The 23,486-nt window shown below is 44.6% G+C and overlaps 1 protein-coding gene across 1 annotated transcript in view; it reads left to right on the plus strand.

Annotated features, from left to right (window-relative positions):
- GAS6 (growth arrest specific 6) overlaps nt 1-23,486 on the plus strand; it is a 75,163-nt gene that overhangs the window by 23,341 nt on the left and 28,336 nt on the right. The window contains exons 5-10 of the mRNA XM_054010932.1: nt 11,099-11,221; nt 14,754-14,876; nt 19,643-19,768; nt 20,871-20,992; nt 22,567-22,685; nt 23,107-23,296. Coding sequence (XP_053866907.1) covers nt 11,099-11,221; nt 14,754-14,876; nt 19,643-19,768; nt 20,871-20,992; nt 22,567-22,685; nt 23,107-23,296 — 803 coding nt within the window. The remainder of the gene's footprint in view (nt 1-11,098; nt 11,222-14,753; nt 14,877-19,642; nt 19,769-20,870; nt 20,993-22,566; nt 22,686-23,106; nt 23,297-23,486) is intronic.

Below are 23,486 nucleotides of genomic sequence, written 5' to 3' on the forward strand. Positions count from 1 at the left end.
CCAGAACAGAGGATTACCATTGAGGATGTTGAAATGCCACTAGTGATTCTGGGAGACTCCGCTTACCCCTTACTCCCATGGCTCATGAAGCCGTACATCAGCCACTTTGACAGCAGCAAGGAGCACTTAAACTACAGGCTCAGCAGGTACAGAATGACAGTTGAATGTACCTTTGGCTATTTGAAAGGCTGTTGGCGCTGTCTACTCATGCAATTAGACCTCAGTGAAAAAAATATCCCAATGGTTATAGTTGCCTGCTGTGTCCTTCATAATATCTGAAGCAAATGGAGAAAAATTTCTACTGCGGTGGAGGGTGTAGGTAGAACAGCTGTCTGTGGATTTTGAGCAGCCAGATACCAGGGCTATAAGAAGAGCTCAACGGGGAGCTATTCAGCTCAGATAGGCTTTGAAAGACCATTTTAATAGTGAGCTACAGTAATTTGTGTTGCTTTAGTGTGCTCTGCCTGGCATTGGTTTTATGCACCTTAGTATGAATTTTGTAATGAGTGCTGTGTGTGTAAAAAAATATAACATTGCAAATACAACTATTGCTATTATCTGTGAATGATTTCAGCCCTATCCAGTATATGTTGTGAACTAATAAAGATGACTTAATTTCCATAAATAGACTTTTATTCCAAACCCAGACAAACAAACATATTTATAACTGAATGAAACTTTATAAATACAGGGAAAAGCATCTTTGAAGGGGAAAGAACACTCATTTCCATTTCACAAACACATATATCAGCCTTGTCTCTCACAGGTCAGTGTATGTGTGGCTGAGATTGCCTGTACTCCTCCCCGGGAGTGATAGGGGTAGTCCAGCGGCCTTGGATGCCATGTGGAATGTGGCAGGGCTGCGAAGGGAGGTCTTGGAATGCAGTTCTAAATGGGCTGCAGAAGGAAGCGAGCACGGGTCTGTTCAACCTTGAAGGTCAGCAAGAGTCTCTAGCATTTCTGTCTGACACTTGAGAAGTGCTAGCATCTCCTGCTACACGTCTCTCTTCTTTTCCTGTGCCTTTCTCCTCTCTGCTTGATCCCCATCCATGCTGTCTGTGAGGGTAATTCTCCAAGCCCTGTGTTTGGTATCTGAAGCACCAGAGGCTTGCAGGATCTCTTAGAACATGTCATCCTGCCTCCTCTTCCTTCTCCTCCTCATCTGGCTGAGCTGCTCCACTGGTGTAGATGGAGAGACCCTCAAGGACATGTTTCCAGCTGCAAAGATGCTCAGAGGTCCTATTGTGAGTGTATTCACAAGATAAATGGAAATTTGCTATACTGAACTCACTCCCCTTGATTCATAGATTCATAGATTCTAGGACTGGAAGGGACCTCGAGAGGTCATCGAGTCCAGTCCCCTGCCCGCATGGCAGGACCAAATACTGTCTAGACCATCCCTGATAGACATTTATCTAACCTACTCTTACATATCTCCAGAGATGGAGATTCCACAACCTCCCTAGGCAATTTATTCCAGTGTTTAACCACCCAAGATGCACACAAGTTTAAAGCACTGCATTCACATTTTTTCCTTGGGATTCGTAGAGCATGGCGGCAGTCCCAGCTGTGGTGAGTATGGCCTGGGGGGTAGGGTGCAGGCAAATTCGGACAAGAAGGGGGCAATGTAGTTCAAGGGCATGAGTATATGTGGATAGGGCAACTGAACTGAGTACTGGCACCGTTTTCCACAGGTGGTGGTGATTTTAGCTGTCATCTCACTCCTGAGGGTAACAGAGGCTGAAAGGGAACAGTTCATGCATGTATCCTGCTGCAGACTGGGTCCGTATGCTGCTAGCCTGTGTGCTGCATTGGTGCCTGCTGAAGTAATTGCTGAGTGCCATGGGAAAGTGTCCTACCATGGTGGAAGAACTAACTGAGCCCTCCCCAAAGAAACCTTTGGCAGAAGATTGCAGACTACCTCCAGGAAAGTTTCCTCAAGATCTTTATGGAAGATTCACAGGACATTCCAGTGCACATAAACTGTTCTGCAGGGTCCCCTCTGCCTAAGTGTACAGGGGAATGAGAAGCAGATAGTAATTCTTCCTCTACTAGTTATTTCACTACCTCTTCTAGCGTGATTATAAAAGAGTAAATGAACAGATGTGTCCCTGCAATATCAAAGCAAATTGCAAACTTACCAGAGGTTCCTTCCTCTGTATTAGCCTCACCCGCACTGGACTGTAGGGACTGGCTTTACTGCTCTGTAGTCAAAAACAGGTCCTGGCTCACTGTGCCACTGGATCCCCTGGTTACCTGTCCCCCATACTTCTCCTCCTCCTCTTCCTCATCCAACAGCTCCTCCTCACTGTTCATTCTGGAGGCCTGTGACTCTTGAGTTCTCCAAAGTATCAACAGCAGCTCTTTGTAAAAGCGGCATGTCTGCAGCTCTGCACCAGAGCAACTGTTAGCCTCCCTTGCCTTCTGCTATGTCTGCCACAGTTCCTTGGCTTTCACAGGGTTCTGCTGCAGGTCCCTCTTGTAGCCCTTCTCCTTCATGCCCCGAACGATCTGCTCGTAGGTATCAACGTTTCTATGTCTGGATTGGAGCTGTGCCTACACAGCCTCTTCTCCCCACAATCCCAGGAGATCCACCACATCCCGTGTACTCCAGGCAGGAGTGTGTCTGCAGCGTATAGCCAGCATGGTCAGCTGGGCAGTTGGTAGGTGAGCTCTCCACGCCGAGCAAACAGGAAATGGAATTTCAAAAATTTGTGGGGATTTAGAGGGGAGGGGCATATATACCTATGTACCTTCCGCCAAGCAGTGGAGTTCAAAATGGTGACCAGAGTGGTCATTGTGAGGCATTGTGGGACACCTCCTGGAGACCACTAAAGTCGACATAACTAACGCAGTGTCTACTGAAACTGTGTCAACCTAAGTATGTTGATCTAGGTGCTACACCTCTCACTGAGGTGGAGTTCCTAAATTGGCGTAGTGAACGAATTACATCAGCAACAGCGACATTTTAGTGTAGACACTTAGAGTTAGGTTGACATAAGCTGCTGTACATAGACATAACTCTGTAGTGTGGACCAGGCCTAACTCTGCATGTGGATACCCTTATTCCCCTCCAAAAGTGCCTTGTGTGGTTTGCTTAATCTACTTCCAAAGCGGACTAAGCTAGACCATACAAAAGCACTCTTAGCCCTGGTCTACACTACAAATTTATGTCAGTATAACTACGTCGCTCAGGTGTGTGGAAAATTCATACTCCCGAGTGACAGTTATACCAACCTAACCTCTGGTGTAGACAGTGCTATGATGACAGGAGGGCTTCTCCTGTCAACATAGCTGCTGCCTCTCGGGGAGGTGGAGGACCTGTGCTGATGGGAGAATCTCTCCTGTCAATGTAGGTGATGCTTTCGCTAAGCGTTACAGCAGCAGATGCGGCACTGAAAGTGTAGACACTCCCTTAGTGTGGAGTAAGAGTACCCACCTGGGTGCTAGTGCAGAATAGCTATTCTGCAGTAGCTGTCCCATGCTGTTTTCCCCCTGTAGACAATCCCTGAGAATCTTTCTAAAATGTTTATTGGGCAGTAACCAAACATCACTGTGCTGTAAATGCTTCAAAAATATGTCAAAGGGATTTGCTTTGTCTGCATCATTAAAAATGTTTTATTAAAGTTTTTCAAAGTAAACTGTTTCAAAGGCATGCCTTCAAGGTCAAAGAGAGTAAGATGAGAGAAATACAGTTCCTATTATTCTGACAAAGGAAATCATTCACGTATTAGTTGTGAAATACTTAACCCAAAGTCTTGCGTCCTCTGTAGCTGAGCAGTTTGACCAGACTTGTCATCAAAATAGGGAGATTAGGTAACACTATCCATCCCCCCTATAATACACATGTGCACACGCACAGAGCACATTTCAGAAAATAATTGTCAAGGGATGGACCAGTTAGTCTCATCAGAACCAGTGGATGAAGAATCCTTCCTGTTTTTCCCTTAATTTATGCACACACTTGCTGAGCATAGAACACATATTGTAACTGTACTAGAGGTGAGAGAGGAAAGTGAAGTCAGTGATATTTGACCTATACATGCTGCCTGAGAACATCCTGGCAGTGATCTTGATTTATAGAGGGTAAAAATAAGGTGTCTCTCCTGATAGGTTGTCAGCAGTCTGGCTGTAATGGAAGATGTATTCAGCAATATTATCAACCTTTACTGGAGACAATATCAAACAGTGATTAGTGCAGAGAATAAAGTCAGGAGAGAATTTAATTTTTTTTTATTTTTTTTTTATTCCTCCACTGTGCTACTAATTTGCTAAATTATGATGGCTGAGTAACTAAGGCCAGGTTTTTCAAAAATGGCCACTAATTTAGTGTGTCCAACTTGAGACATTTAGGGTCTGATGTTAAGATGTGCTTACCTTCAGTTGGAGTTCAGCAACTCTGAAAATAAAGCCATATATCTTTCAATCTGAGCACCCAAAATCAATGGCCATTTTGAAAATGTTGGCCTTAACCTCGGTGCCTCACTTTTCTGATACGTAAAATAGTCATAATGATACTCGGCTTGGTAAAAGGACTTTGGGATCTGACAAAAAGCACATTAAGTGCAACATATTATTTTATTTATTGTTATTGCATTAGTGCATCAGTCCAATTGCCTCCTACTCCAAAAATAATATGTTTACATAGGTTTTTGGCTCCCAGTAACGATAACTGTTCTTGTTCTAAGCTGACTTATCTGCAATTCATGGCACAGGTCAGTTTCTACTTGGGAGGGATGAGAGAAGGAAGGGACGAGAGAACAATTATAAAGCATTTTACAAGGCAACATTGCCAGTGGCGCGTGCAGTAATACTAAAAAAGCAAGCAAGCAAACAACAACAAAAACCATCCCCTAATGCTTTGCTCTTACTTTTAAAGTGCCTTTCATCAGAGGTTCTCAAATTACTTTACAAAGGAGGGGGTAAGTATTAGCCCTATGAGTATTTTTGTCATTTAAACCAGTAGATTTTTGGCTGAGCAGGGTTTTGGCCCTATGTGGAGGGCATTTATTGTCACAGCATAGGCTCTGATCCTGGTGGGCCTTTGGTCTGTTTGGAGCTCTGTTTGCTTCACTGGGGTTCTGCTCAGTCATAGGAGTCCATCTGCCCTGATTGCAGGATGGGGCCAGAGTGGGCATTGTGAAACTACTTAAATTGTTTTCTCTAAGCACTGTTGGCTGCAGTCTGTTGAGGCCTCGAACAGATTTGGAGTGAGGGGTGTTCTCTAGTCTCCTGGGAGCATAAGGCACCCCAAAAGGGAAGCAGGGAATCCTAGCTCTGCATCCCCACTATCGCCAAGCACTAGCTACCTGGCCAGGCATGGGACCACTCAAGAATTGTAAATTCAGGATTGGGACCCTGAATTGTAAGTTCTCTGGTGCAGGGACTCTCTTCTTGTGTGTTTGTGAAGTGTCCTGCAGTGAGGGCACCCAATCCTGATTGGAGCCTTCACAATAGTGCTAATGCTTGCAACAGGCACCATAAAGATTCCAACATTTTTGCTCACATTAATAATTACCTTTTATCCCATCATTTGTGGTATTGTTTCCACTTAGAATGGGGAATGTCTCAAACCCATCATTGTGCATTTATATACTGCAGGTGGTTAATGTCCAGTTTTTAATGGCACCCATTTTACAAACATTTGTTATGCATAGCTGAACCTAGCATTGCTTGTCCTGAATTTATTTGAACTTTTTTATAGACTCCTCCTTGTTGCATTAAACTGAAGTGAACCAGCAGTATTAGAAATTCCAGCACTTTGGGACTGCAAATCCAAGCTGAGATGTGAAACTACTTAAAAAAAAAAAACCTCCCTCAAAGTGAAGAGGGAGTCAATGAAGAATCATAATATGCAACAGTATTTTAATAGTTTTTGCCAAGTCCGATGGTCCTGCAGATTGTACTGTGGCTAAAATTCATGTAGAAACCCCTCTGTGTGTGTGGGCCTTTCTGCTATCTGGATGGGACAGAATGGTCTCTGTACCTGTTCCAAATATGCTGATGTGAAGGGGCAGGTTTTGAAAAGGCCCCATGGGATGTGTGTTTATGAAGATCCAGTAGCCCAAAGCACCTGCATAAGGGGCACAAAGGGTCAGCAGCCCTTATTCTTAGGGCCCTGCCAAATTCATGGTCCGTTTTGGTCAATTTCATAGCCAGGAGGGTTTAAAATTAGTCAGTTTCACATTTTCAGATGCTCACATCATAAATTTCATGGTGGTGTAACCCTGGGGGTCCCAATCCAAAAAGCGGTCAGGGTGGGAGGGTCACAAGGCTATTGTAGGGGGGTTCTGGGATTGCCACCCTTCTGCCCTGCTGCTGGCCGGGGTGCTGCCTTGAGAGCTGGGCAGCCGGAGAGGAAGGCTGCTGGCCCGGCGCCCAGTACCACCTCCAGCAGCAGCGCAGAAGTGGGGGTCGTAGGGTATGAGGGGCGGGTTACCATATGTCTGGTTCTCCCGGCAGTCTCCTGCATGAGTTGAGGGCTGACAGCTGGTGCCACAGTGTGTGTGTGTGTGAGCTAGAGTTACAGCCTCTCCGCGTGGCGGGTGGGTGACAGCTGGAGCCACCTGAGCTTTCTGCAGCAAGGGGAGATTTTGGAGGTGGGTCTGACCCGCCCTGGGAGCAGCCCCTGTAGGGGAAGAGGAAGTCTCTTCTCTCCCCATCCCCAGCCAGGACTAGTAGCTGGAGCCCTGCACAGGCTAGGAGCCACCCGCTGTGTGCCAGATTTCATGCGGGAGATCAGATTTCATGGTCCGTGATGCATTTGTCATGGCCATGAATTTGGTAGGGTCCTACTTATTGTGTATTACCACAGTTGCAGAGGGGCTGCCAATGGATTTTATAGGGGCATATTCCACCTCTGCTTAGTTCCTGGTATGCAGCCTTATAACTTTGGTTTTGTGCCTGGATGGGTGAATTTCACTCTGTGAGAACAGTCAAGCTAACAGTCTGGTATTTTATTTAAAAATCCATCCTGAACTGGGTGACTGCTGTCTTGCACTGAAATATTGCTGCCTGGTACAATAGTCTCAGCTGTAACGGCTATACTTGATGTCATTTCACATGCAGAGCTCCCACTGACATCAGCTGGAGTTCTGTCTGTCATCAGACTTTATTCAGCCTTGTCTGGTTAGGAACATTTTACTGTCTATAGACTAGTGGTTTGAAGTTATTTTATTAGTAGTACATCAGTCTTTTTTTCTTTTCCTTTTTTTCCTTACGATCTCTACAAAAGGGTGTACCCATGGCAGTTTTGATAGCTATGTAAAATACAGTCTTTACTAACAACAAACCTATCAGTCTACTGTTAGCCTCACCCCAACAGCCAAAAATAAACCACCAATCCCCTTCCTGCAACACTGACCTTCTTCCTGCCCCCCCCCCCCCTTCCCTCAAAAGACTGGGAAAGTAGATGGGCTTTTCTGTGTTCCCTAAAAGTCAGCAAATTTGGGCTATTTTCGCCAACCTGGGGGTCATCAGTTCCAAAATATAGGGACCCTTGCCCATAATGGAAGAAACGTCCTCCCATTTTTAATAAGATGCGCTTCAACTTCAGTGCTTTTGTTGATCGCTACTGAGGTGGCATTGCATAAATCCTGACACAGAAGGATAATTCAGTACACTAGCGCTATGAAGCCTCTATCTGTTGCACCAATCACCTGTATTTCTGATAGTAATTCCAGTATTCCTAAAATGTCTTGATTCTGACAGAGGCAGGAAAACAAACTGAGAGTTCAATAGTACTTGTGGCACCTTAGAGACTAACAAATTTATTAGAGCATAAGCTTTCGTGGACTACAGCCCACTTCTTCGGATGCATATAGAATGGAACATATAATGAGGAGATATATATACACACATACAGAGAGCATAAACAGGTGGGAGTTGTCTTACCAACTCTGAGAGGCCAATTAATTAAGAGGAAAAAAAAAAAAAAAAAACTTTTGAAGTGATAATCAAGCTAGCCGAGTACAGACAGTGTGATAAGAAGTGTGAGAGTACTTACAAGGGGAGATAGTCAACGTTTGTAATGGCTCAGCCATTCCCAGTCCTTATTCAAACCGGAGTTGATTGTGTCTAGTTTGCATATCAATTCTAGCTCTGTAGTCTCTCTTTGGAGTCTGTTTTTGAAGTTTTTCTGTTGTAATATAGCCACCCGCAGGTCTGTCACTGAATGACCAGACAGGTTAAAGTGTTCTCCCACTGGTTTTTGGGTATTTTGATTCCTGATGTCAGATTTGTGTCCATTAATTCTTTTGCGTAGAGACTGTCCGGTTTGGCCAATGTACATGGCAGAGGGGCATTGCTGGCACATGATGGCATAGATCACATTGGTAGATGTGCAGGTGAACGAGCCCCTGATGGTATGGCTGATGTGATTAGGTCCTATGATGATGTCACTTGAATAGATATGTGGACAGAGTTGGCATCGGGGTTTGTTACAAGGATAGGTTCCTGGGTTAGTGGTTTTGTTCAGTGATGTGTGGTTGCTGGTGAGTATTTGCTTTAGGTTGGGGGGTTGTCTGTAAGCGAGGACAGGTCTGTCTCCCAAGATCTGTGAGAGTAAAGGATCATCTTTCAGGATAGGTTGTAGATCTCTGATGATGCGCTGGAGAGGTTTTAGTTGGGGGCTGAAGGTGACAGCTAGTGGTGTTCTGTTATTTTCTTTGTTGGGCCTGTCTTGTAGGAGGTGACTTCTGGGTACTCGTCTGGCTCTGTCAATCTGTTTTTTCACTTCAGCAGGTGGGTATTGTAGTTTTAAGAATGCTTGATAGAGATCTTGTAGGTGCTTGTCTCTATCCGAGGGATTGGAGCAAATGCGGTTATATCTTAGAGCTTGGCTGTAGACAATGGATCGTGTGGTGTGTCCTGGATGGAAGCTGGAGGCATGTAGGTAAGTGTAGCGGTCAGTAGGTTTCCGGTATAGGGTGGTATTGATGTGACCATCGCTTATTAGCACAGTAGTGTCCAGGAAATGGACCGCTTGTGTGGATTGATCTAGGCTGAGGTTGATGGTGGGATGGAAATTATTGAAATCATGGTGAAATTCCTCAAGGGCTTCTTTTCCATGGGTCCAGATGATGAAGATGTCATCAATGTAGCGCAAGTAGAGTAGGGGCGTTAGGGGACGAGAGCTAAGGAAGCGTTGTTCTAAGTCAGCCATAAAAATGTTGGCATATTGTGGGGCCATGCGGGTACCCATAGCAGTGCCGCTGACTTGAAGGTATATATTGTCCCCAAATGTGAAATAGTTGTGGGTGAGGACAAAATCACAAAGTTCAGCCACCAGGTTAGCTGTGACATTATCAGGGATACTGTTCCTGATAGCTTGTAGTCCATCTTCCAGAAAACACCATCCTGGCCACTATGGACGTAGAAGCCCTCTACACCAATATTCCACACAAAGATGGACTACAAGCTATCAGGAACAGTATCCCTGATAATGTCACAGCTAACCTGGTGGCTGAACTTTGTGATTTTGTCCTCACCCACAACTATTTCACATTTGGGGACAATATATACCTTCAAGTCAGCGGCACTGCTATGGGTACCCGCATGGCCCCACAATATGCCAACATTTTTATGGCTGACTTAGAACAACGCTTCCTTAGCTCTCGTCCCCTAACGCCCCTACTCTACTTGCGCTACATTGATGACATCTTCATCATCTGGACCCATGGAAAAGAAGCCCTTGAGGAATTTCACCATGATTTCAATAATTTCCATCCCACCATCAACCTCAGCCTAGATCAATCCACACAAGCGGTCCATTTCCTGGACACTACTGTGCTAATAAGCGATGGTCACATCAATACCACCCTATACCGGAAACCTACTGACCGCTACACTTACCTACATGCCTCCAGCTTCCATCCAGGACACACCACACGATCCATTGTCTACAGCCAAGCTCTAAGATATAACCGCATTTGCTCCAATCCCTCGGATAGAGACAAGCACCTACAAGATCTCTATCAAGCATTCTTAAAACTACAATACCCACCTGCTGAAGTGAAAAAACAGATTGACAGAGCCAGACGAGTACCCAGAAGTCACCTCCTACAAGACAGGCCCAACAAAGAAAATAACAGAACACCACTAGCTGTCACCTTCAGCCCCCAACTAAAACCTCTCCAGCGCATCATCAGAGATCTACAACCTATCCTGAAAGATGATCCTTTACTCTCACAGATCTTGGGAGACAGACCTGTCCTCGCTTACAGACAACCCCCCAACCTAAAGCAAATACTCACCAGCAACCACACATCACTGAACAAAACCACTAACCCAGGAACCTATCCTTGTAACAAACCCCGATGCCAACTCTGTCCACATATCTATTCAAGTGACATCATCATAGGACCTAATCACATCAGCCATACCATCAGGGGCTCGTTCACCTGCACATCTACCAATGTGATCTATGCCATCATGTGCCAGCAATGCCCCTCTGCCATGTACATTGGCCAAACCGGACAGTCTCTACGCAAAAGAATTAATGGACACAAATCTGACATCAGGAATCAAAATACCCAAAAACCAGTGGGAGAACACTTTAACCTGTCTGGTCATTCAGTGACAGACCTGCGGGTGGCTATATTACAACAGAAAAACTTCAAAAACAGACTCCAAAGAGAGACTACAGAGCTAGAATTGATATGCAAACTAGACACAATCAACTCCGGTTTGAATAAGGACTGGGAATGGCTGAGCCATTACAAACGTTGACTATCTCCCCTTGTAAGTACTCTCACACTTCTTATCACACTGTCTGTACTCGGCTAGCTTGATTATCACTTCAAAAGTTTTTTTTTTTTTTTTTTTCCTCTTAATTAATTGGCCTCTCAGAGTTGGTAAGACAACTCCCACCTGTTTATGCTCTCTGTATGTGTGTATATATATCTCCTCATTATATGTTCCATTCTATATGCATCCGAAGAAGTGGGCTGTAGTCCACGAAAGCTTATGCTCTAATAAATTTGTTAGTCTCTAAGGTGCCACAAGTACTCCTGTTCTTCTTTTTGCGGATACAGACTAACACGGCTGTTACTCTGAAACTTGAGAGTTCAATGTGGTGTTTTATTCTTTTTTTAACCAGATTTACCAAATCAGTGTTCTCCTTACCCTTGCCAGAAAGAGGGGACTGAAATATGTGAAGATCTAAAGGGTGACTTCTTTTGTCATTGCAGACGTGGCTGGCGTGGGCGAAAATGTGAAGAAGGTAGTTATATTTGATATATTTCTTAATGACTTCTGATGACCAGGTTATACGGGATTGTCTGTCAAGTACAGTGTTTCTTATACCTCATACATTTACTTGAACTCGAGTACACTTGTAAATAGTCACTGATGCCAAACTCCAGTATTTACCCCTTCCCCATTGTCACATAATTCACAATTGCTTTGGCATTGAACTTTGGTTTACACATCATTGAGGGTTCTCACCACCCCCTAAAAGTCCTGTGTGAAGCACATAACTGTATAAAATGACATTTAAAAAAAAAAAAAGAAAACTAATTGTATATAGGCTTGATCCTCGATACCCTTATTTATAGAAGACCTATTCCCAAGACTATTGAAATCCCAGGGTAGGTCTACACTTACCTCCGGGTCTGGCGGTAAGCAATCGATCTTCTGGGATCGACCCGGAAGTGCTTGCCGTCAACGCCGGTACTCCAGCTCGGCGAGAGGAGTACACGGCATCAACGGGGGAGCCTGCCTGCCGCGTCTGGACCCGCGGTAAGTTCGAACTAAGGTACTTTGAATTCAGGTACGTTATTAATGTAGCTGAATTTGCGTACCTTAGTTCGAAGTGGGGGGTTAGTTTGGACCAGGCCCCAGTGAGGATTCACATTGACTTTATTGGGGCTACTCACATAAGAACTACTTGCTTGAATAAGGGTTTGCTGGTCCTATAAATGGGAGGTTTTCCTGAGAGGGTTTGCCATGTCCTTTATGGCATACAGAGGTTTCCCCTGCTCTCTCTGATTACTGCTTTCTGCTCCTTTCAGGCCTTTCATCAGAGCCATCACTTTTCTGGCTGCAAGGATTAATTAAGATTCATTTGAGATCATATTCTGCTAGCTCACAATCATGCTGGCCCAGGCAGCAGGAGATCTCACAGGGGAACTGAACCTGAGCTTCCTGTAGAGCTGTGGGAATATTGTGCAGAGTGGTGGAATTATTCACAAATATTTTATTTTTAAAAGTGTGAAATTTGTTCGTGAATTGATTTGAGCATCTCTAGAGCTCAGCAACTGCAATAATGTTTTGTTTTTTACTCAATGTCTCTTCCATTGTCTTGATCATCTAGAGAGACAAGGTGGGTGAGGTAATATCTTTGATTGGACCGACTTCTGTTGGTGAGAGGGATAAGCTTTCAAGCTTACACAGAGCTCTTCCTTGGGTCTGGGTAATGTACTCAGTGTCACAGCTCAGGGGACTGCCTACAACCTCATCCCACATGGACCCACCCCAGCGACCTTCTACATGCTTCTCAAGATACACAAACAAGGGATCCTGGGCAGACCCATCATGTCTGGCTGCAGCACTCTTACTGAAGGAATATCTGGATTCATAAAAGCCATCCTCAAACCACTCCAAAGGGCCAGCTCCCTCCAGGACACAACCAATTTCCTCTAGAAACTCTGCAACATTATCAATCTCCCTCAGAACATCATCTTTGCCACCATGGATGTCACCTCCCTGTACCCCAATAAGCCTCTCAATGACAGCATTGCTGCCTGTCTCAGATATCTACAAAACAATGGACAACGTTCAGATATTCAGCCCAAACACATCACCAAACTCATCCATTTCATCCTCACCCATAACAACTTTACATTCAACAGCAAACACTGTTCCCAAACCATGGGAACAGCCGGGGGTACAAGGATGGCTCCCCAATATGCCAACCTCTTCATGGATCACCTTGAAAAAGAATTTCTGAACAAATGTACCACAAAACCAATGATATTCCTGAGATGCATCGATGATATTTTCATTCCCTTGGACAGACAACCTAAACTCACTTATAGATTTCCACCACAACTTCAACAATCATCACCCATCCATTAAACTCTCTTTAGAACACTCCCACTGACTAGCATCAACTTTTTGGACACCACAATTAGCTTCAACAATGGAACCCTGCAGACAACTATATACAGGAAACCCACATACTCTTACAGATCCAGTAACCATCCCAAACACATCAAGAAATTTGCTTTCTGCAGCGAGGTATTCAGATACCACAGAATATGCTCTGAGGAGAAAGTCCGGGATGTACACCTTAACACACCAAACTGTCTTCACCAAACAAGCACACTCCACCAGATAAATAGATTGCATCATGGAATGGTCCACCTAAATACCTCGAGAGAACTGGCTTCAATACAGAGATAAAACTCCCTCTGACTGCACACCTGTAATTGTCGCCTAGTACTCCACATTGGAACCCATACGGGGTATCATTAAAGAGTTACAACCCATATTTGATGGGATTACACCCTGAAAGAAATTTTTCCATAACCCACTTTTCTGGTCTTCAAACAACCCGCCCAGCCTCTCGAAGCTCCCCACAGGCCAGTACACACCAACTCAAGGTGGCACCAGATCCTGTCAGAATATATGCAAAATCTGTAGACATTTCTCCACTGCTACGATGATCAGCTCTCCCTGCAATCCACCTTTCAAGGTCCATAGTTCCTACACATGCCTATCACAATGTGTGGTGTACCTCATCCAGTGTACTAAATGCGCCCATAAATATGTGGGTGAAACAAGACAGTCACTGCACTCTCAAATGAACTCACACAGAACAATGACAAAAGACACAAACACCATATCACCGGTGAACGAACACTTTACAGAGTGATCACTCTATATCTGACCTATCAGTCCTCATTCTCAAAGGAATCTGCACACCTGCCAAAGACAATTCTGGGAGCTTAACTTCAGAACTTTGCTAGAGACTAAAAATCATGGACTGAATAGTGACACTGGATTTATGGCTTAGTACTACAATCTGTAACCCACTAACAACCCCTCCCCCTCCTTGGCTTTTTTCACCCTCCCTTCCTTGCCCCCCTATGACTGGAGGGGAGTTAACAGGCCACTTCACCTTTAATGGATCCTTGAAATGTGTGTTAACTATTTATGCTGCATAGTCTATTCCACCTCGTATTTAGCTGTGACACTCTGAGTACATTTCCCAGACCCCAAGAAGAGCTCTGTGTAACTCGAAAGCTTGTCTCTCTCGCCAACAAAAATTAGTCCAGTAAAAGATATTGTCTCACCCACCTTGTCTCTAATATCCTGGGACTGGCACGGCTACAACAACACTGCATTGATCATACTGTTATTTAAATTTTGAGTATAAAGATCCCTTCCCAGATGTGGCCCAGGATGCTATATGAACATCAGGTCTGCTCCTGCAAACACATATGTGAGTTATTTTACTCATGGCAATAGTGCCATCAACTTAATTGGGACTATTCCCAGGAGTAAAGACACTCATACCTGTTTGCAGGGTTGGGCCCACAATTCAGTAGTGGTTGTGGAAGGTCCTACGTGCAATAAACAACTGTGTGTGTATATTTGAGTTGGTATGAATGTTTTGAAGCTGTTTCTAAATAACAATTATTCTTCCGTCTCTTGCCTTTCTTCCCTCCTTCCTACTTCCCATCCCTTCCCTCGCTTACACAATGTTGAATAGCTGAAAAGTCTAACATAATTTTTTTATTGATATCTAGATATTAATGAATGCAGTGTGCAGAATGGTGGCTGTAACCAAGTCTGTCTCAACAACCCAGGAAGTTACCGCTGTTCATGCTATAGTGGTTATGCTCTTCTTAAAAACAATAAAATATGTGAAGGTAAGATCAATATATACCTTTAATTTCAGGTTAGCTGATACATTAAAGTCAATGAGTAGCAGTTTTCAATCACTGTGGAGAACATTAGGGTATGTGTTATGTTTATATTATTTTGGATATAAGGTAGGTGCGGGGTAAAATGTGGGTGGAAATGAGATAGTGGTTTGAAACCTAAGGACTCTGTGAGCGTCCCCTGGGTTTCTAGGAGCCAGCCTAGAATATTTGTTCGACCATAGGTGCCAACTTCCCCTCTGCCCAGTGGGTGCTCGACCTTCCCCCCCCCCGTCCCCTCCCTTCCTGTCCCTGCCCTTGCCCCACCCCCATTCCACTCCTTCCCCAAAGTCCCCAGCCCACCTTCCTCCCCTCTTCCCCCCCCATTCCATCTCCTTTCCCCAAGTCCCTGCCCTGCCTCTTCTCCACCTCCTCTCCGAGTGTCCCCGCTCCTCCCCCTCCCTCCCAGAAAGTCCTAAGCCGCCAAACAGCTGTTAGGTGGTGGGGGGGTGTCAGGAAGTGCTGGGAGGGAAGGGGAGGAGCGGAGACATGGCGTTCTTGGCGGGGGGGGGGGGCGGGAGGACCTTGTCTGCTGGTGGATGCGGAGCACCCTGCTAATTTTTCCCTGTGGGTGCTTCAGTCCCGGAGCACCAACGGAGTTGGTGCCTATGTGTTTGACAGTCAGCAGTGGGAGGGGGATCATTGGAGGAATGAGTGGAGATTTGCTGGCTGTAGGCAGTTTGGTCCGAGCTGGCTGAGGATGTCAAGAACGGTTTCTTCAGAGACTGGTCTATCAGGGATGATAGAGGCCTGGGCTGCTGAAAGGGTTGTGGTAAGACCAGACTGGGAGAACATCAGACTTTGTGGCTTATGAAGAGGAAGGCTGAACGGGGGGGGTGGGGGGGGTGAAATTGTCCTTTCCAGGGCTGGAAAAGGACAGTGATCCAGCTGATCAGTACCAGAGTTTATTCACAGATTTGAATTGTAAATAATATATTACAGGTCTCTTAATTCAGTCCTGAGTGGAGCTGTGGTGAATGGGGATTTATGCAGTGGCCTTCAGAGAACACCTACCATAGCTATCGGGACCACTCTCCTGCTCCTGGGGACAGGGCCCTTGTAAGAAGGGAGCAGAGGGAGGGGTGTCTCAAGGTAAAATTGCCAAGTGAGAAGCTTGGTGGTAGCAGCAGTATATGAGACCAAGTTCTAGGAAACCTGGAGTTGTGACAATTACATTTTATACTGTAGGTTTACATCAAATGTTGCGTTTTAATTGTTAGGCCAAAAGAAACTCTTAATAATTGGATTTTTGTTTTGTTTTCCCCCCCAAGTAACTGCAGCCTATTAGGATTTTATTCAGTATTGCAAGTTTGGAATACATGTCTAGGCATGCCAGTAGTCACACCATACTTTTCTGCAACATCATAACATAGCAGTGATTCACGGAGGATTTGTGGGTTGGGTTGTACTAAATTGGTCCAGCTGATCAGCCCTCACATCCTGACAACACTGAGAGGAAGAAGGGTTGGCAAGAAAAGTTATGATTATTTCTAGTCTCATTGCATTGCAATATATGAGTCTGTTGTTTTTCTTCTCTTTTTTTTGTGTTTGTTAAATTTAATATTATTTTTTCTTAATCTGGGTATGTACAGCAGCTAATAAATTTAGAAGGTGAAAGTGCAAAGAATGGATTTTACAGCCTTTCTTGCATAATCTCATTTAAGATTAACTGTTGTTGAAATGCCATGGTGAGGGCAGACAGCAATGTTACAAAGCAGTTTAGGACAGAAAGTGAAGCAGAATGTCATGTCCAGTTGAAGCTGCAGGCAGAGGTGAAAGTAAGCCAGTACACACCGGTACGGTGTACCGATGAGAGCCGGTTTGCCGTACCAGGGCAGCCCAGCTTCCCCAGGGGGCAATTTAAAGGGCCTGGGGCTCCCAGCAGGGGCTAGCGCCCCAGGCCCTTTAAATTGCCACCAGAGCCCCACTGCTGGAGCCCTGGGGTAGGGCTGTGGGGCTCTGGGGGCTATTTAAAAAGTCCGGGGCTCCCCTGCTTCTACCGCCCCAGCCCTGTAAATAGCCGCGGGAGCCCTGGGGAAGCAGCGGGACTCCCGCAGCTATTTAAAGGACAGGGCAGCAGAGACAGCTGGAGCCCCGGGCTGCTGCTGCTACCCTGGTGGGGGGGGGAAGAGGGCACTTACCTTACAGGGTGGGCTGGGGGCTGGCTCTGACTCCCTAAGCCACGCCCCTTCCACCCTAGGCCCCTCCCCTTCCAGGGGCCAGAGCTGGCCCCAGTGTACTGGTAAGTCACTGGACTTACTTTCATCCGTGGCTACAGGGTGAATGTTATGTCTGCAGAATTTAACTAATCTAGATTTCAAATGTCTGTCTTTTGCATGCTGTGCCATGGGATCAAAGTGACCACAAGTCGTTAAGCCCTCAGCCCTTATCTCATTCCAAAGGCAAATTATGTATCAACTTTTTAATGTGCTGCCACATAATTTATTTCACAACGTTTCAGTTATCCCTGCTTATAAGAACCTTGGTTGACACACAAAGTACAGAAAATAGAGCCAGGCATACGCAGAAGCTCCAACACAATAACTTTATCAACCAAACATAAATACAAGATACGGAAATTTCCTGCAATATTTTTGGGAGCTCTCACTATAGTTTATGTATGTAATTCCATCAGGGAGGGTGACCACAGCTCCTACAGAAACTAAGAACAGTGGGGGGTGATTAGGCAAATTCACTAAGGTTGTAACACCTCTAGAGAAGTACCACCATCTGGAGATGCTCATATACTAGTTCAGACTGGTTTCTCCAGAGACAAACAGACAAAGAAGGACTTTCGATAAATAGCATGAGTTTAAACACTCTCATGGGTACACACCTGTGGGGATTACCCCACTCCCCCATTGGGACATGAATGTTTGCTGTTTTCTGATCCAGCAAATGCAGGAGTTTCTGTCAAAGGGGGGCCGCAATCCTTGGGAAATTTTTTGGAAGGACTTTAGGCTACTGAGGCCCCATAAGACTGACGGATGACTTTTGGTTAGCTTCTAAACAGCTATGTGGTACCTTGTGACTGCAGGCAATTTCAGCTGTTCATAGCCTTTGAAGAGGAAGCAAAGAACAAACACTGGCCTGTTTATGCAGTCTGGCTTGCTGGGGCTATCGCACTGTAGGCAAAGAACTGCAGTCTGGAAAACCCCCGGTCAGGAGGGAGTGACATGGGTATCTACCCAGTAGAGATGACTGCTGAGGAGCCCTAGAGTGGGTGACCTCGAGGCACCACAGGGGGGGATACAAGTGCAATTGTCCTGAACCATTTCCAGTGCACAAAGTGATTACACTGTGCCCCTTTCCTGACAGGAAGAGAAACTGATCATTAAAGCAAAAATAAGTGGTGGTTTTTCAAGACAAGATCCTCCGCTGGTGTAAATTGGCATAGAGCTATGCTGATGTACATCAGCTAAAGGTCTGTCCCAAAAAGTATAGTTATAAATGGGAAGAACCCCTTTTGAAAATTACATGTAAACACTCATAGCCTGGAGATTTATCCCTGAAACAGCTGATGTTTTATATGTAGTGTCAATTGTATCTGAATGTATATTTTTATCTTTCCTTACTTTTTGCCACTCTTAGCTTTCCTTCTAAGCTTTTGCCTATAGTAATGATGTACCTGCACTAGGGGGAAAAAGTGATTTTTTTTTTGTTTTTTTTATTACATTTTAGCTCAGCTTAGGTAAAATCCTAGTGTGCACAAGGCAGTTGTCGTTTTAACACATTAGCGGGTCGAGGTAGACAATAAGCTCTGCCCTAGTATTTACCATGACCTGCTAGCATATGTTAAAACTACAACTTTGTCCACATTAACCAGCACCTGCTGAAAAGTGGCTTATTTTTCCCCCCTCTAGATCTAAGGGGAGTATGCCTCCCTATAGCAGACGCCCCCAGTACTCTTTCTGATGCCTGATTTGGTGATTAGATTATAGACATGCACTCCTTTGGCCTAATTCACAATAGTGCAAAGGGATGAATTGTACCCATTATTCCAGCTGTGAAGTTCGCCTTTTGTCTACAAGAAAATGTTCTGTTTAATGTAGGCTTATTAATCCAAAATGCTGACAATAGAACAAAAAAACTTGCCATTAAAGACAGATGTTTGTTTAATAATATATATATATGCCACAGGTATCTTAAATTTAAAATGATAATATGCTTTAGGTGAAATTTGAGATGGTGTTTGAAAGAGATGTGGGGATTTTATAAGGTAATTGAAATTGAATTACAAATGGTTAGAGGCTGAGAATTTTTAAAAAATTACATGCAATGTATGAAACTGTATGTTAAAAAGAGAGAGCAGGGGGGAGGAGAAACCTGTGTTTGTTAAAATAATGTTTCTTTGATTTTGGGTTTCAAATCTGTATTGTTCCACAGTTCGTAGCCCTGTCAAACTTGGCAACTGGGTCTATTTTCTCAATGTTTTCCCTCTGGCTCACTTTGCATTCCTCTTCCAAAGATAGCCAATGGCTTGAAGAGAAACCAACAGCTGTTCTTGGGAAGCCTGTAATCCCTCCTGACTGGCACTGAACAGCTTTAATATTTATCAGACCAACATTGTAGACAAATTCTCAAGGATATTAGTAAACTTCTCAATTACCTAAATAACTGAGAAGACAATTGACCACTGCCCTACTCAAAACTTGCAAACATTGAAATGATACTGATGTGAAATAGCCCTGTGTGTTTGACTGTTTGTTTTGCAGACATAGATGAATGCACAGTATCAACAGGCATCTGTGGAGAAGCTCATTGTAAAAATTTAATAAGCTCGTATGCATGTCTGTGTGATACAGGCTACAAATATGATAACTTAAGCAAGTCTTGTCAAGGTAAGTGCCTGGAAATAATGGGATTAATTCCATGGTAACATTTATGAAGTTCTGTGACGATGTAAAGCACTATGGGATTGTACAGTACATTTTATTAATCTTCCTTTGTTTTTAGTTCATCATTTAACCACTGTAGGTCAGTTGCTTTTCAGTGCCTGTGAGCAACTATGTCAGGTTTTCAGTCATCCTTGATGGCTTGAATAAGACTGTACAAAACAGAGTAACTGAGACTTCTTGTATTGACAGGCAGTGATCTGGTTGGGATCCAGACAAATCTGTTCGTAGTGTTGTCTCCATATGTGATGGCAGAACACTACAGAGCAGTGGTTGTTGTATAAAAATCTCTCTAGGAATCCTGTGTAAATAGGATCGAGTACAGCTCAGTAAGTGTTCCAGGATCATTGTTGCCTCCAGCCTTAAGCCTGAGTAGCTTAAGGATATGAATTTCACACGAGCGTTTACAGAGTGTGAGGGCTTCTTTTTCTTTTTTAAAATAGCTACATATATCCTTGGGCCACAAACGTGACCCTTCCCCCCCCCCCCCCCCCCCCTCTGAAGTGAATGAGAAAACGCAAAAGGAGGAAAGAAAATAATGGAGACATCTCATTAGTATTGTCAGCTCCTTGCTGTTTATTAAGGACCCAATTCTGCTGTCACTACACTGAGTAGCAGTTATGTAAGAAGTCATGCTGACCACAGCTGGGCTACCAAAACAAGTAAGATCTACTCAGCGCAAGAGTACCAGAATGGGACTTATGAGGAAGCATTGCCTAGCAGTTAGAGCACAGGGCTATGAATCAGGAGACCAAGTCAGACCAGGAGTCAGGGTTCTGTTTTCAGCCTTCCCATGACTCACTATGTAACTTAGGGCAGCCAAAACTTATTTGTGAATCAGATTCCTTACCTGTAAAATGGGGATAATAATAGTTCTTTACCTTGGAAGGGTGTTGAGGGATAATTACTGAGTGTTAAGCACTTTGTGATCATCAAATTAAGGGCACTATAGAAGGGCAAAAATATTATTCGGTTTGTAGACCATTTGCTTAAAAAATTAATCAGTATTTTTCATTGTTCCCCCTTTCCCTTCACTGGTGGTGTATAGATGTGAATGAATGTGAAGAGAAACTCTGTGAGCAAACCTGTGTCAATTCACCAGGGAGTTACACCTGTCACTGTGATGGCAAAGGGAGAGTTAAGCTTTCCCAGGACATGAACACTTGTGAGGTATGTTATCTTTCATTTCAGTAACTGAAAAACAAAAAGCTTTGAAATAATTATGCTTGGATTAAATAACTCAGAGGGGTGAGTCCAGCTGTCCAAGTTTACTTGAGTTGGGTAGTAGATACCATAAGGCAGGGGTGGGCAAACTTTTTGGCCCGAGGGCCACATTGGGGTTGCGAAACTGTATGGAGGGCCGGGTAGGGAAGGCTGTGCCTCCCCAAACAGCCTGGCCTCTGCCCCCTATCTGCCCCCGACTGCCCCCCTCAGAACCTCCGACCCAGCCAACCCTCCTCCCCCACTCCTTGTCCCCTGACCACCTCCTCCCGGGACCCCTGTCCCTAACCGCCCTCCCCCAGGACCCCACCCTCTATCCAACCCCCCCTTCTCCCTGTCCCCTGACTGCCCCGACCCGTATCCACACCCCTGCCCCCTGACAGCCCCTCCGGGACTCCCACACCTATCCAACCGCTCCCTGTCCCCTGACTGCCCCCCTCAGAACCTCTGACCCATCTAACCCCCCCCCCGCTCCTTGTCCCCTGACCGTACCCTCCCAGGACCACTCGCCCCTGACCACCCCACCCGGGACTCCACCCCCATCCAACCCCCCCCCTGCGCCCTGTCCCCTGACTGCCCCATCCAACTGCCCCCACTCCCTGTCCCCTGACCACACCCCCGGGATCCACTGCCCCTTATCTAATCCCCTTACCATGCCGCTCGGAGCGGCAGGATGGGGAGCTATTCAAGACCTATCTTCCTAGGATCCCACTGACTAAGCATCTGTTGCCCCTTCCACAAAGAGGATGGCAGTGGAAGCATTGTGCGTCCTCTACTTAGCTGTAATTTACATCTGTCATCATATGCTTTTCTGAATTAGACCCACTGAGGACGGTGTAGAAATCTAATGGCATGGCCTAAGTTACAGGGTAAAGTGCTTTCACTTTTTGTTGCGTGCCACAATCTCTTTATGATTTTTCCCTTTGGCTGAGGAAGGCAGGAGTCTCTGATACTTTGTGTGAATGCAAAAGGCATCCATTAGTAAGTTTTTTTTATAGTGGACTTTTTTCTGAGGATGTGGGATTACAATGGAAATTGTTCTTTAATATGTAAATATACTTTATTTATTTTTTTGCTATAGAAAAATATGCTCTCAGGGGAAGCAGGGGGAAATGAACTTTGAGTGTCCTCATTACTAAAATTACAGTACTGTAGTCTTAGAGCTTGGGGGGAGGGATAGCTCAGTGGTTTGAGCATTGGCCTGCTAAACCCAGGTTTGTGAGTTCAAACCTTGAGGGGGCCACTTGGGGATCTGGGGCAAAATCAGTACTTGGTCCTGCTAGTGAAGGCAGGGGGCTGGACTCGATGACCTTTCAAGGTCCCTTCCAGTTTTAGGAGATGGGATATCTCCATTAATTATTATTATTCTCAACAGTTGTTGTATAATAATTGATCAGCAACTGTATCCATGTTATGAGTGTCTGAGATTTGAAAATAGCAAAGGAAATTCCATTTGATTGTCGTCTTCTTCTTTCATTAATGTATGAGCAAATAATTAGTCTACAAATATGTTTTGATTATAGGATATTATACCTTGTGTGTCTTTTGCTGTTGCGAAAAGTGTTAAATCTCTGTACCTGGGGAGAATGTTCAGTGGTACACCTATTATCAGACTACGCTTTAAAAGGAAACAGCCCACAAGGTGAGAGTGCTTTTAGAACTGCAACTGAACGTTGTGTGTCACTTCAGTACATGTATGGAATTAAAAAGCCACTTGAAACTAAAATTATTATTATTTGTTTGTATGTATTATGGTACACCTGGGAACCCTGATCAAGGATCAGACCCCTGTTATGCAAAGCACTGTACAGACAAGTAACCAAGAAGGGAATCCTTGCTCCAGAGAATTTGATAATCTCTGAAATATGACAGTGTGTTCTCTATTACTGTTTTCATAATAATATATCCTCCACCTAGTTTAGTCTTTTAGAAATGAATTAAAAGCTAATACTTTTTAATACTTGGTTCTTAACTGACTGAACTGATGCTCTCTGTATGGAAAGCACACAGTGGTTTTTTGAATTCTGCATAACTAATTTGTTTCTTGACACCCATGTGGTCAGACTTGTGGCTGAATTCGACTTTAGAACCTTTGATCCTGAAGGTATCCTTTTCTTTGCTGGAGGCCATCAAGACAGCACATGGATAGTCTTAGCTTTGCGCAACGGACGGTTAGAATTGCAGTTGAAGTACAAAGGAATAGGCCGTGTGACCAGCAGTGGGCCAGTTATCAACCATGGCATGTGGCAAACAGTGAGTATAAGTTGCTTGTTTCATGGATGTTACTGTCACATTGTTTGATTCTTGGGCTGCATCTAAAATCTGTTCTCCAAATCCCATCTCAAACATCATGCCAAATGTTCTACCAAATATAGAAACACCTGCCCACAGGTCTCCTCTCCATCTCTCCACATGGTGAATAGCAGCTGGGAGGAGCCTTCAT

Source organism: Malaclemys terrapin, chromosome 1 (assembly GCF_027887155.1).
Source record: "Malaclemys terrapin pileata isolate rMalTer1 chromosome 1, rMalTer1.hap1, whole genome shotgun sequence".
Taxonomy (NCBI): Eukaryota; Metazoa; Chordata; order Testudines; family Emydidae; genus Malaclemys; species Malaclemys terrapin.